Here is a 14,303-nt window from a genome sequence, read left to right on the forward strand (position 1 = left end):
AGAACCGCTCTCTTGATCCATAAACTGCTCTGCTACTGCTCCCTCATATAGATAGACATTCATGTGCTTCAAAAATACTTTGTATAGTAGTTAACAAATCACAAGAACACACCGCAAGTACTATACCTACTGTATAAGAATATACAGTGTACAAAACATTAGGAAAACCTGCTCTTTCCATGACAGACTGACCAGGTGAATCCAGGTAAAACCTATGATCCCTTATGTCACTTTAAATCAGTGTAGATGAAGGGGATGAGACAGGTTAAAGAAATATTTTTAAACCATGAGACAGTTGAGATATGGATTGTGTATGTGTGCTATTCAGAGGTTGAATGGGCAAGACAAAAGATTTAAGTGCCTCTGAACGGGGTATGGTAGTAGGTGCCAGTCGCACTGGTTTGAGTGTGTCAAGAACTGCAACAATGGTGGGTTTTTTACGCTCAACAGTTTCCCTTGTGTATCAAGAATAGTCCACCACCCAATAGACATCCAGCCAACTGGACACAATTGTGGGAAGCATTGGAGTCAACATGGGCCAGCATTCCTGTGGAACGCTTTTGACACCTCGAGTCCATGCCCCGATGAATTGAGGCTGTTTTGAGGGTAAAGGGGGGTGCAGCTCAATATTAGGAAGGTGTTCCTAAATGTTTTGTACACTCAGTGTATACCGCAGTGTGTGACATTTAATTGTTTTACTAAAAATTCCATTGTCAGAATACCATGTACTCTGCAGGACGTGGTTAAGGTATGTGTACACCACACTGACGATTGGGCAGAGTGTCAACAGCTAGCTTTCTCCTATTGCCACCTCATGCACATTAACATACCTCAGACCAAACTGATCACTTACATTAGACAAACGTATTCACTTGACTAAATGACTGTCCTAATTTAAACAGTCAAGAGTAAAAGTAATTATTTCCCAACACTCAACAGGCAACCAAGGGTTAGAGCTAGGTTCTCCTCACACTATAAATGTTTGTTGACAGGTTATAAGTTGACCTCTTTTACGTAATTTCCTGGAAACGTGCCAAACTGTTTTGTCCTCTTCGAGGTACCTGAGAACGAAACAACAACAACATTTGTTAGTCTTTGCAATCCAAATGTGCCTACTTATGTGATATTATAGCAAGCACTACCATTGAGTACATAAACATAAACACATACGTTTTGAACTCTACGGGCTCTATTTTTGGGCCAAACGCACGCTCTTTGGCAATTGCGAGTTGTTAAAAACCCGCTCTTTGCTATGGAGCCAGGGTTGGTAATTGACCTGTCTTATATCAGCTCCCTTGCGCTAAGGTGGAAGGGGTGGAAATATTTGATGTGTGTCATTAAAAACGTGCCAATTTCAAGTAGCGCTACTGGTGATATTTAAGACTCACTAAAAGCTGGTTTAGCAGTAATCCAATTGGTTATGGCATCGATTTTGTCAGCGGAGGCGCATAGTAGCCTAATCAGTAGCCTATAACCAATGTTTTATTAAACAATATTCAATGTATAGGACAAACATCCATGCCTCCTGCCGAAGAGCCCTTATGCCTACGTGTGCACCAGTGGAGGCTGCTCTGGGGAGGATGGCTCATAATAATGGCTGGAACTGAGCGAATTTAATGGCATCAAACACGTGGAAACATGTAATTGAAGAATTTGATACCGTTCCACCTTTTCCGCCCCGGCCATTACCATGAACCCGTCCTCCCCAATTAAGATGCCACCAACCAACCTCCTATGGTTGGTTGGTTTGCTTTATGTTCATGGAACAAGAGATGCGATTTATGATATCATGCTTCTGACCCGATCCTATTTAGAAATATTGTTGTTTTAAAAAAAACTATTAATTGCTTTTCATTTAATTTGATTAAAAACCAAACTTATTATAAAGATTCAGCGACAATGGGTTTATGTTGAAAATGTACATGGCTATTTCTGGAGAAGTGCAAATCTGATCAGTAAGATGGCTCCATGATGTTTATAAAACATTACATTTGGAAGCAGTATAACAGTGAGAGTGGACATTCCCCCTTTCTCTTTATATTCAATCGTTGTCCAGCTCCGCTGAAAAGTTTGGATGTGCGTAAAACCCCCCATTGTCTAAGTTGCCTTGTCTGTATTATAAGCACACGGGGAGTAATTATGGCGCCTGTAACTATTTAGACATAGCCCCATTTCTTTTCGAACTATACACCGTCTTTTTAGGCCTCATCAATAGCCTAGTGAATTTAATCTTGCTTATTGACTATGTTTGGCATGTCCATGTCCAATTTACAGTAGGCCTAGCCCCTACAAAACAATGTATTTCCATATTGAAGCAATGCAATTAGAGCAATGTGGACTGCAAACATATTCAACATATTTAGCAAATACGGGGGAGGCTATTTAACGAACTAGTTGAGTTGATGACAACGCAATACATAAAAGATCGTAAATACACAACTTAAAGTGACCACATATTTAGCAATTGAGCACGTTCTGATTGGCCAGTGAGTTGTCAAGCCGCGACGCACCCACAACTTGTTTATTCATCAAGACCCAGCTACCGCCTGCTACTGCGCCAATAATTCTGGTTGTGAAAATAGCTAAAATATGTTTGACACACCCCAAAACCTATAGCGCTACTGCCAGCGCTAAGATTGACCATTGTGTTAGGTTTGCGAAAATAGAGCCTGATGTGTTTGAACCTCCTCTATATGCGAATTTCCGAGAAACTACCCACATGGCAGTTTTACCCTCTGCTGTCACTCTGCTGTCTCTCTGCTGTAACCCTATATGGATGAATGTGACTATGACCATATCTTTGGGGAATCCATCCTGAGCCCCCAGGCACATACCAACAAACCAGCCATCATCGCACTTCTCCATGACACTGACAAGATCTCCCTCCTGCAGCTCCAGCTCATCTTCATTCTGTGGCACGTAACTGTACAAAGCCTGGAAACTGTAGGATAACATTACATGAAGTCAGAACTACAACCACAAAAGGACTTGAGAGACATAGAATCAAAAACGAAATATGAGATGTATTTACAAGACCAGGATAGTGTTCAATAGGCACCAAATGGATTAAAACCAACTGAAACAAGGAGCGACTACTGGGACTCATTTTAGTTTTCTATTGCAAAGCATTTTAAAATATTTTCCGTGGCATGCCCTAATGAACATGACTCGGTTGAACTGGGGCCTTAAGTCAGAGTACAACAGTAAAACAGAAACCAGAGTATCCAGAGCTCAGACTAGATGTAGGGACAGACGTCAGACGGCCATACTCACATTCCACAGCTGAGACGGCTTGGCTCCGGGCTGCTGCTGTGGGACTGGGGTTGCTGGGAAATGATGAGAGATTGTTTACTGGGGTGAAGGGGGGGCAGGAGTCTGTGGAGGACAGAGTCATTGGGGTGGGGGGAGAGGATGCTGCAGTACCTCACCGAGGTCTCGGCTATATTCATGATCTCATTACACACCGCCTCCTAGTGACAGTGGTCAGGTCAGAGGTCAGAGAGAATTCCCAGTCAGCCCAGAAGGAGAGATGAAGGAGTTGGGTAGAGGGGCAGGGAGTTAGAGGGTGCACGGGAAGAAGGAAGGTAGGAGGTCCAGTGAGTAACAAGGCAGAAAGGGAGGGATCCGTTAGAAACCAGGAAAAACCAGGAAAGTCGTGAAACACCAGAAGAGATGGTGGTGGAGTCCGGCCGAGGGGTAAGCATGGAAGAGCAAGACACTAGAGTGAGTGGCATATAGAATGAACACAGTCACAACAAACTATTAGTTCACGTCTGATACTATTCAAAAGATTATATGCACAATTAGTGGGGAGGAAAAGATGACAGCAAGGTCATGCAATAATGCTGTCATATTAATCTTATTGACTTGTTCTTCACAGAAACTCAAAGTAACAGTCTAAAGCTGAGATTGGGTTTAGGATAAATGATTAGTTAAGTGATGAAGTTCAGTTCAATTAACAGTGACGAGTTAAAGCAAGCGATCATCATAGATCATGATAAATAAATCCCCACCACATATTTCTTGTCCAGAAATACCAGACATATCAATTTTCAAACATTATCGTCGCCCACAAAGGGCAAATCGGCCCCTTACCGTGAATGAGTTAGCATTCATGTTGTTGTCCTGGATGTCAAACAACATGACAGGGCTTCTGGAGGTTCTTCCATGGTAGTCGCTATCATTCTTCACCAGCTGTAAGAGGAACACACACATTAGACTCTATGGATCACAAATAGGAGTTCCCCACTGGGCACAGATGTCAATTCAACGTCTATTCTACGTTGGTTCATTTCAATGAAATGACATGACATGGAAACAACGTTGATTCAACCAGTGTGTGCCCAGTGGGTGATGTCTGGAAGATGCACTTCGTTTCCAACAGCGTGCTGTAAACACAATCGTAGTGGAAGTCAATTTACACTGTTTGTTAGAAACATCCATAGACATATCTCTCAAGCAAAAGTTATTTTCTATAAAAACAGTCCTACATTTGTTTCAGATTGTTCGCGAACCAGTCTTAATCCTCAAATAGTAATCAAATTGGCTTCTCTATGACATTATTTTCCAATATGATGGTGTAATTGTGGGGGTCAAGAATCTGCAACCCCTGTGAATCATTCAACACATTAAAAAAATACAAATCATGCACGGTCACATGGTTTTCATTCCAAACACCTGAGATAAATCTTCATATGAAAACCCAATTTAACACTGAAACATGTGCATGTTAGTGGCGCACACACACACACACAAAAAAAAACATGCAGTCCAAAATATGACACAGGAGTCGTGTAAGCTCTGCTGACTGCATTGGAGGAAGGTCAACCTTAGGTCAACATTACAGTTAGTTGTCATTCACTATCTATTGCACAATTATCTATCTAGAGGCAGCAACAACGGAAACATCCTATTATTGTGGCTCATGGAGGGAAGAACTCCAGTTCTAACCACAGTGAGCCCGAGATGCAACACTGCACACCATGCAGTTGATCAGATACCTCTGCAGGGCTATTTCGCCAGCTGTCCAGGGCTTCGCGGCCAGTGCCCCTGTCTCCCTCTGCCCCCTCCCCCTCCATCAACTCCCTCTCCAGGATGCTCAAGGGGCTGGCCCCTGTCAACCAGCTCTCCAGGCCCGCCCCTCCACAGGGGCTCAGGCTGCGGGACAGGCGAGGAGAGGGAGGGGAGAGCAGGAAGTCCTCCCCCTGGGGCGGGGTGAAGGTGAGGAAAGGGGTGGCCGAGCCAGGGCGGGGCGGGTAGGGCGGGGGCAGGGGGGAGGCGGAGGGGGAGGCCATGGGGGAGATGCAATAGGGGCTGCCGCAGATGGGGGGCACGGGGCTGGCAGACTTGGAGGGGGGCAGGTACTCGCCCCAGCGGTAAGACATGGAGGGGAGAGGGGGTAGAGGAGGGGTGGGGGCAGTGGGGGGGCTGGCACCCCCTATGGTCAGGGAGATCCACTCAGAGGAGATGGCATGGACCTCGGGGGACACAGAGCGACGGGGGGAGCGGGGGAGGGGCAGGGGGGATGTGGTGAGCCGGTTGTTACGGACACGGTTCAGCTTATAGACCAAAATGACCATCCAGAGAGAGGGGAGGACGAGGGACAGAAACGGGAAGATTAAACATTAGACATGAGTTTGAATAAACAAAACACAAATAATAAAGTTAAAATAAATAGCAATACTAGACCACAAAAGTAAACAAAAAAACTGAGGCAAACTTGGAGTGTGTAGGATTGGTGTATTCCTGGACAGACAGCTATACAAGAGAGTGTGTGTGTGTGGAGCGTGTCATTACCTGAGGGGAAGCATTGAGGCTGCGGTGAGGTGATTGGCCAATGGGGGGGTCTGGGTAATCCAATCCATTCTTTACTCTGGGTCGTTTGTGCACCTCTATGTAGGTGACTGGGAATATACCCTGGCGATTGGTGCCAGAGACTTTGCCCTCGTACCAGTTCTCATCGACCCTGCGAATCAGGATGATCCTCTCTCCCTGTAGACACACATTGGCATCCCGTTAGCTCATACTGTATGATCGCACATTTATATGCATGATATATCAAACCATTATATTAGATAACATTAAAGCAAGCACAAACTAAACACCATCAGTACACACACATTTCTGATAAGCATACTGTATTTCCTGTATCCTGAAACTATGATGGAACTAGGTTGCAATACTTTGTGATTTCCGTCTGTATTACATAAAAAGAGGAACAAACTGCTCCGAACCTCAATACCCTTAAAACCTAGTTCTTTTTACCTTTCTGAAAGACATCTCCACCACCGTGTCCCCTGTAAAGTTGAAGCGTGCAATGGCCTCTCCATACTCCAGCACCTGCACTGGGGCACTCTTCTTTGGCTGGGCCTTCTCCGTGGGGGGAAGAAGCTGGAGAAAACATACACACAAAGGCCAAAATACAAATCGGTCAATGTCAATGCTAGGATCTAGTGTCAAGTTCAGGAGGCAATCAGTCAAAGTCAATGGTAGGTACTGTAACAGTGTCACATTCAAGAGGGCACACTGTAGTAGAACATTTTGCAATAGGAAACAAATATCTGTGTTTTTCCATGGACAAGGTGGCACTTCCCTGTTTCAAAACAGTTTCTTCTTACTGAACACGGCTCCAGTGAATATCAATACTGGGCCTCTTCCACTGTTGAACTTTTCAACTGACTGGTGTCATAACCCTGAAGAATTGACTTGTGTCATAATAACACTGCAATAACTGGTCAATTTGGCACATCAGTCTGTACCATACTGTAGTGAGTTCCATTAGTAACAAAAAGGTCAGAGTTCATTTTCAGTTACAATATTGGAACTGTTTGTACCTCAACATAACTCCGTGGGAAAATGCCGACTCTGCCGTGATGCTCCCCTTCAAACCAATTATTATCCACCTGTCGAATGATGTACACAATGTCTCCCTTTTGAAATGGTAACTCCCTGAAAAAGAGAGCAACAACAAACATATAGGTTAGCTATTGGATTCAACAATATGCCAAATTTAAAAAATATGAGCATTATGTCAAAAAGGCATATGGGCAATATGACAAAAGGAGAAATATGACCACATATCAACCACATGGAACATTTCACTATGAGACTCAGAATGAGGTCTGCCCACGTGTAAATTGCTATGTGAGAGTGGAGATGAATATAAACCACCACCAGTCAGTCACACTAATGCCTATATGGTACAGTCACATGATGATTACAACACACCAAGGCTTATATTTCGCTGCAGCTTAACATATTTTGTGCATGTTCTTGAAATCGCTCATGATATGTGCGTCAATGAGTTTTACCCACTTTAGAGTCTCCGCTCTGAAGTCAAACCGAGCCAGGGCTGGAGTTCTCTGTAAAACAAACAAAGCAGGGACTGTTAGAAAATCAGGATGGATAAAGGAGCCTGGACTCCCTTGCCCTGTGGTATGTACTGAACATTGGTTATTCCGTTCAGGCTGGCCTTGCATGCCAGGTTGCGAGGTTCACACAAAACTATCTTCTAATTTATGTTCACGTGAATTACTGCTGGTGGTTACAGTATATCTTTATACCCTCTAGTAAGACATTATTTATTCATAAAAGTTGAGGCACATGAAAAAAATCTTTTGTACATGTCAGGCTGCAATAAACATTTGTTTTCTTCTCCAAAGTATATAAAGCACTGCAAATTAACAATAATATAATAACATAATATGATTCCTAGAATTTATAAAAACATAAACATATAATCCAGAGTAACAATTTGTACTGGTCACATACAACAGTAATTAGTTAAAATGCTTAAATGTTTTTGAGTGCTAAATGTAACTTCTGAGCTCATCTGGTTGTTAGTTGTGCCCTTTCAGTGTCCCTGATCCACTGAGAATATTCTAGCAATGACAGGAATGAAATGACTCATGTGACTGTTTCTGCACGGTGGTGGTAAATACTGAGCTACTGTGGGCTGCAGTCAAACAGATGCCAAAAGAGCAGGCAGGCCGATTAAAATGTAGTAAATGTGTGTGTCAGGGAAAACAGAGTGAAAGGCAGATTTATCATGATGATATACAGTATTTTTGGCAGATTTATTTAGCTGCTCCCTGAAAATAGAGTAGAGTAGAGAGCATACTCTTTGTTGTCTGGGTTTGGCCGGAGTAGGCTGCCATTATAAATAAGAATTTGTTCTCAACTGACGTGCCTAGTTAAATAAAACGTTAAAAAAAATAATTGGAAATGTATGATATTGTAAAAAGGTATGTTGAAACGGTAAATCACAAACATAATGGGTGAACAAAACTGTAGAACCTATATTGTGCTAACCTGTACAAAGCATTATGTTGAACCTTGGAATGTGTTTATGGCTACAACTACTATCACAATAGCTTCATTCATCCATATTCAGGCAAGCAAGGTCAAATCATGATATATTTAAATATATGTAAATATATTTAAATTGTTGTAGTCAGAGGAGTCATGCCCATAGGGGGCACAGGGGACCCTCAGATTTGTACTGTTTAAAAAATTAAAACTACCCAAAAATATTTTGGGTTGTTGTTATTTCTCTGTAATACTACTAGCCACCTAGCAATTGTATGAAGTTGGCTTTAGCTAGCCCAGATAGGTTCCCAATTTCCCAACCTCATAACTACAGCGCCTTCATAAAGTATTCACACCCCTTGACTTTTCCCACATTTTGTAGTTACAGTGGGATTAAAATGGATTTGTCATTTTTTTTGTCAACAATCTACACAAAATACTCTGTAATGTTAAAGTTGAAGACAAATTCTAACATAGATTAGGGCCTAATTAATTTATTTCAAATGACTGATTTCCTTATATGAACTGTAACTCAGTAAAAACGTTGAAATTGTTGCATGTTGCGTTTACATTTTTGTTCAGTATAGCTTGTCTAATTATCTTAGCTGGCATGCCTGCTAGCAAGGCTGGTAGACTTAAAAAAATGACCACCAGTCAGGAGGATACAGACAGCTCATGATGTATGTTTAGATATGCTGAAAAATGTACTTATTATTTTACATAGAATTAAGCATAACGATTACGGCTCTAGATTGCAGGAAAAAGCTGTTTCAGGTGTTTGAAAAATATTTTTGGGGTGCACCCTGGTTATAGTCATCAGTGGGTGTTGACCCATGTTGAACGTAATAAGCAGTAAAAAGGCAGAACAATGATTCAAACCAGAGTTACTAATGCCCTAATCACCGTAACACCTGACTCAAATGTACAGCGCTTGCTTCAACCCTTTGAAGTCTGGTCACAGCTGACAAAACCATCTGTGAAAGCAGGAACCCGACTGTCTCTCCTCCCCTCACACACAGTACATTACAGCACACTCACACACAGTACAGTACAGTACACACACACACAGACACACACTGGCGGATTTAGGTATAGACGACTTTGGCAGCCTCCCAGGGCGGCATCTTGCCGGGGCGCCCGCACAAAACAAAAATCGTAATGATGACATTTGCGAGATCGGTTTTCTATAGCTCATTTGCACATCATGTCAATGATATCATGTCACCATGTGGGACTGTGGGTCAATTAACCATGTCGGAGTGGGCGCCCTGATTCTAGTTTGTGAGCTAGGCAGGCTACTGCCTGGGAATGTCTCCCACTCAGAAGTACAAGATGGGAGGGGGGCGGGGGTAGGTATACCTCAGGTCTCCCCACTGGAAGCCCGAGGTAGGAGGAGCGGGGGAATCTATCAAATAGCGCACCTCTAACTTGGATTTTACTAATTGCATTAGTACTGTACAGTCACACTACGAAATGCTACCAAATAAACCACAATTCATTCATAATACTGTGAATATATAGTTTCACAGACATATTGTTGCATTTCTTTCTGGTTTGTGCGAAATACTTAAGAATAATATAAAACCAGTCTGCACACCACCAAGGTGAATTGGTTTAGTCTTGACTCTTGGTTGATAGTGTTGGGGGATGGGTAATGTATTGATGCTCGAGTGCCAAATCGACACAAATTTGTTTCTATTTGTCTTTGTTACTTCTTTTTGATATTTGAGTCTTATTTTTTGTAAATATTTTTAAGTCATGATTATTTATTTTAGTTGTTCCAAATGTCTGAATAAAAATTACAGTTATGGCAGAATGGTTCTTTTATTTAATTTTTTTGGCAGTGGGGCTGAAGGTGGGGTTCCCCAGGGAGCCATACAAGCTAGATCCGCCACTGCACACACACACCAAAATAGCTGTCATTTTTCACAATGAGAGGGATGGTACTGTATTGTACCTCTGATCCGGATTTCCTCTTGTCTGCGTCATTGATGTTGATGTTGAGCAGGTCTCCGAAACGTTCGTTAGTGATGAACTGATGGTGGGTGGGAACAATTCCCGTGTGTCGCCTCGATGCCGTGTCGGCCTCCTCCTGCTCCCTTTTCAGCCGCCGTTGCTCTTCCAAAATTTTCTGTCAGGGAAACATACCATTATCTGTCATTTATTTAGCATTTTACTTGTTTGTGCATGCCACATTAATAGTTCTAAGGACCACAGACACTCCAAGATGGAGGATGGAAATGATCAGTAAAGCAATTTGAATATTGTGGAAATATTTCACAGTTTTAGTATACGCTGAACAGTTTTTAGTCATATTTATTGTTCAAAAGGAGAGTGAAGCCCTATCAGATTTTGTTGAGAGAGGACTACAAAAGAAATGTTGCAGAAACAATAAACAAACAATAAAGAAACATTACCTCTTTATCTCCATGGCGTCTCCTGACCACCTCATCCAGGCCGTCACCAAGGTCTCCTTGGGTCAAAGAGTCTGAATCTAATACAAAAAATTTATAAATTATGTCCTGAAATTCTCCAAAGGCATTCAACATTTCCCCATAACAGAGTTCATCAATAGTGCTGCTTTCAATATCTATAATATTTCAATAAAAAAAAGAAATAGCTCTAACCCTATTGCAATACCACTATTCCAATAGATCTATAACACTTATTTTGACAATGCAAGGGAACACTGTAAAACATAGAACTAGACATGCTCTGAAGAAAAGGTGTCCGTTGCAGTATGATAAAGGAGAGATACACACACTGAAGAAAAAAACCATATTCCCACATGCACAAAACAATAAACACAGTAACACAGTATGACCCTGTTTTTATGAAAAAATACTAGAGGTTGATGGCTATAGAGGAAACAAAACACTGTACAAAACATTCAGATAAAAACAATTGTGACTTATGATATGGTTGATGTACAATGTAAATGCAAATCACCCATCACCAATGAGTCATCTGATTTCCACACTGACATGTTTAATTACTTCATCCCAGTTATCCCTAACTGTACTACAGTACTCATCTTGCTTCCCACACAGCCATTAGCAATAGACATTTCACCATTCCTCAAACCAAACACCATAAGAAAACCCCTATAATTACCAACCTCTGAGACATAAATCCGTGTATTATTACACAGAATATATACAGGAAGTACCAATACCAGCTACAAAGAAATAAGAGGGAAGCACATAGTCTCTCTACTTGAAATTCCAGTCTTGTCAGAATGATAAAAATGGAGGATGACAGATGAAAACAGACCCCTGACACAGTACATTTGCTTACGCCAAAGCTGACAAAAACCCGGAAGCACATAGCCTTATAAAAGATATGGTAACGCATTACTTGAGGGTGTATACTGTATGCCATATGCATTGCCATAACAATAGCCTACACCAACATTACATGGCATTTTACATGAAGATCAATACATTTTTATCTAAATGAATCCCTGAATCTACTTTAACACAATTCAGAGAAGTGTCATGTAGGCCTCTGACATTTTTATGTAGCTATGTATAACTCCTTAAGACGTGTCTCTGAATAAATACATTACCAAAAGTTGTCAGAATGCACTAAAGTTACAAGTGTTTTGTGATGGGTTTATGGAAAAGAATGTGTGTCAGGCAAGAAAATGTAACCAAACACTGCATTGTTACTGTGACACACCACACAGACAAAAAATATGGAAGGTGGTAGCATCACGTTGTGAAAAATACAGATAGAATGCGAAGGAGAAAAGCTTGGAGAAAAAAACACAATGAGTGGCCATAGAGATCGGCACGGGTGTGTGGGAGAAGGGACACTCAGGTGAAAATATGGAGAGGAGATAGCCACCTCTGCGGTGAGCTGCTAGCGGCTGCAGAAGATTCCCATTGGCGTCCAAGACTCCCCTATTAGTCAGGTTGTTGTCACTGTCGGACGGTGCACCTTCCCCGTTGCCCAGCTTCTCCAGCACCTCCAAGGAAGAGAGGCGCAGTGGAATGAGGGGCCTGGGATCATAGAAATTTGTCTGTGACGTTTGACCTGCCATCACCTTAGTGGCTGAGAGAGTCTTTTTGGCCTGGTGAGACCGGAGAGGCCTCTTCACCCTGAACGGTGCAGGGCCCATGAGGAAGAGGTTCGAGGGGAGAGAGTTCTTTATTTTCTCCTGGGTAGACAGTTTGTCCTGCTGGGCCGTGGCCTGCTGCTGCCTCTCGTGCCGCCGGATAGTGGTGAAGCGGGTATAGGAGGCTGGGCAGGAGCCTTTGCACTTGCTGCTGGGTTTATGGTGGTGGTGTTTGTGTGGGGAAGCGGACGGGGTGACTGGTGCTGGGGGACTGTTTGAGGTTCTGGAGATAGTGACCTTTGGGGGTTTCTCTGTTGGTACTGGGGCTTTCTCTGTGGGGCCGTGCTGCTCTGTCTCTGACTCAGTCCCAGAGAGGGACTCGGCTCTCAGTGTGTCACTGTACTCAGAGGATCCCACCATCTCACTGTCTGACAGAAACGCCTTGTCTCGGGCTGCCTTGCCTTCCGTGTCCTCGAGAGGGCAGCCCTCTGTCTGCCCAGTGTGCCCTGGGACAGTGAGCAGCAGCGACTCAGCCGAGACAGCGGACGCCATGAAGAGGTCGGTGGGGCTGTGGTTGTGGGTGAGGCTCTGGCCGGTGGGTAGTGTTGGCATGGAGGAGGAGCGTGTGGGAGACGGGCTGGAGTGCTGGATGATCAGCTCAAACTCTGACACCCGCGATGACACGGCGTCCCGCCCGGGCATGTTCTCGCCTGCCTCATCCCCCTCCCCATCAGTTCCATTGACCCCCACCTTCTCGAACAGGGAGGTCAGGCTACGGACACTCCCGTGGGGGCTGGAGCCCACTGAGCAGGAAGGCCTCTGGATGCTGTGCATGTTCCGGTACAGGGTGGAGAACTCAGATGTGCTCCTTCTAGTCGCAGGGCTGCCATTATTTAAACCAGCCTCAGAATCAAGGGGGAGACCATTAGAGTTTTTGTGTGTGTTTGAGTTTAGTCCACTCTCCTGGGCCTCTGCGCCTGTGCTCCCTGTGTATATATCCTCACAGCTGTGTGCCTTTGGGTGCCTGGCAGGCGCAGGCCTCCTGTCCTGGCTGTCAACACTAGGGGGTATCAGCTTAGGTTTGAACTTAGAGGGGAGGATTTGGGGTATGCAGGCTTTGGCAGCAGATAAGGGCTTCTTATTCTTACACTGGTAACCTAGGGCATTACTGGCAAGAACTGATCGACTACTAGAGCATGGTGAAATTATATAGCCATTCCCACCTTGATAATCCACTGGCAAGCATGCAGGACAACAGAATAAACAGCATATTAGGTTAATGGGCACAAATTCACACACACTGAAAATAACACAGGGTCAACACATTTCTAAAGTAAAGACAACGTCCATCAAAAGTTGATGAGGGAGAAAAGAACGTGATGCATTTCACATCAAGTAACAAATGACTTTGTTACGCTATTAGTAATGCCACTTGTTAAATGCTTTGTTTTAAGTGGAGAAGTGAACATGTTGATTCTGAATAGCGCTAGAAATGCATGTTAAGTGTCGTAATTTTCACCGGAGCTGATATGTTGATTCAATCACAATTATTCATAATTAAATGATTAGTGATCGTAAGCAGTAACATAAAAGAAGTGAAACAACAGAAAGGGCATAGAGCAGGGCAGTATGTCATGCATGAAATGCTATGTGATGCAATGTTGGTACGCTTGCTGTTCGAACATCAAATTAAATAAACAGATTACATGTTCAAATATTTCAATAAACATCAGAACAGAATCCAGAGTAGCTTTGATATCAGTATAAACTAAAATGATGCAATAAACAGCTCATAAGAGTTCATAAGAAATACAAACTACACTATAAGCCACCGCTGCCCATTTACGCACAACTTACGAACTAGGCCTCAGCATTGAGGAATTGGAATGCCCTTAACTTTTTTGCAGCTAACCCAGAAAGCCCTTCCAACTCCAGG

At 43.1% G+C, this 14,303-nt stretch overlaps 1 protein-coding gene across 2 annotated transcripts in view; it reads right to left on the minus strand.

Annotated features, from left to right (window-relative positions):
- Nucleotides 1-585: 585 nt before the first annotated feature.
- The window catches only part of LOC120046464 (sorbin and SH3 domain-containing protein 1-like), a 75,181-nt gene continuing 61,463 nt past the window's right edge, over nucleotides 586-14,303 (minus strand). For both annotated transcript variants that reach the window (XM_038991723.1, XM_038991722.1), the window contains 10 exons: nucleotides 10,725-10,801; nucleotides 10,265-10,438; nucleotides 7,315-7,361; nucleotides 6,834-6,948; nucleotides 6,265-6,390; nucleotides 5,797-5,991; nucleotides 4,096-4,194; nucleotides 3,274-3,326; nucleotides 2,835-2,941; nucleotides 586-1,061 (listed from right to left, as the gene is read on the minus strand). In XM_038991723.1, the coding sequence (XP_038847651.1) occupies nucleotides 994-1,061; nucleotides 2,835-2,941; nucleotides 3,274-3,326; nucleotides 4,096-4,194; nucleotides 5,797-5,991; nucleotides 6,265-6,390; nucleotides 6,834-6,948; nucleotides 7,315-7,361; nucleotides 10,265-10,438; nucleotides 10,725-10,801 (1,061 nt within the window). In that variant the 3' untranslated portion in view covers nucleotides 586-993. The remainder of the gene's footprint in view (nucleotides 1,062-2,834; nucleotides 2,942-3,273; nucleotides 3,327-4,095; nucleotides 4,195-5,796; nucleotides 5,992-6,264; nucleotides 6,391-6,833; nucleotides 6,949-7,314; nucleotides 7,362-10,264; nucleotides 10,439-10,724; nucleotides 10,802-14,303) is intronic.

The sequence above is a fragment of the Salvelinus namaycush genome, chromosome 4, assembly GCF_016432855.1.
Source record: "Salvelinus namaycush isolate Seneca chromosome 4, SaNama_1.0, whole genome shotgun sequence".
NCBI classification, from domain to species: domain Eukaryota; kingdom Metazoa; phylum Chordata; class Actinopteri; order Salmoniformes; family Salmonidae; genus Salvelinus; species Salvelinus namaycush.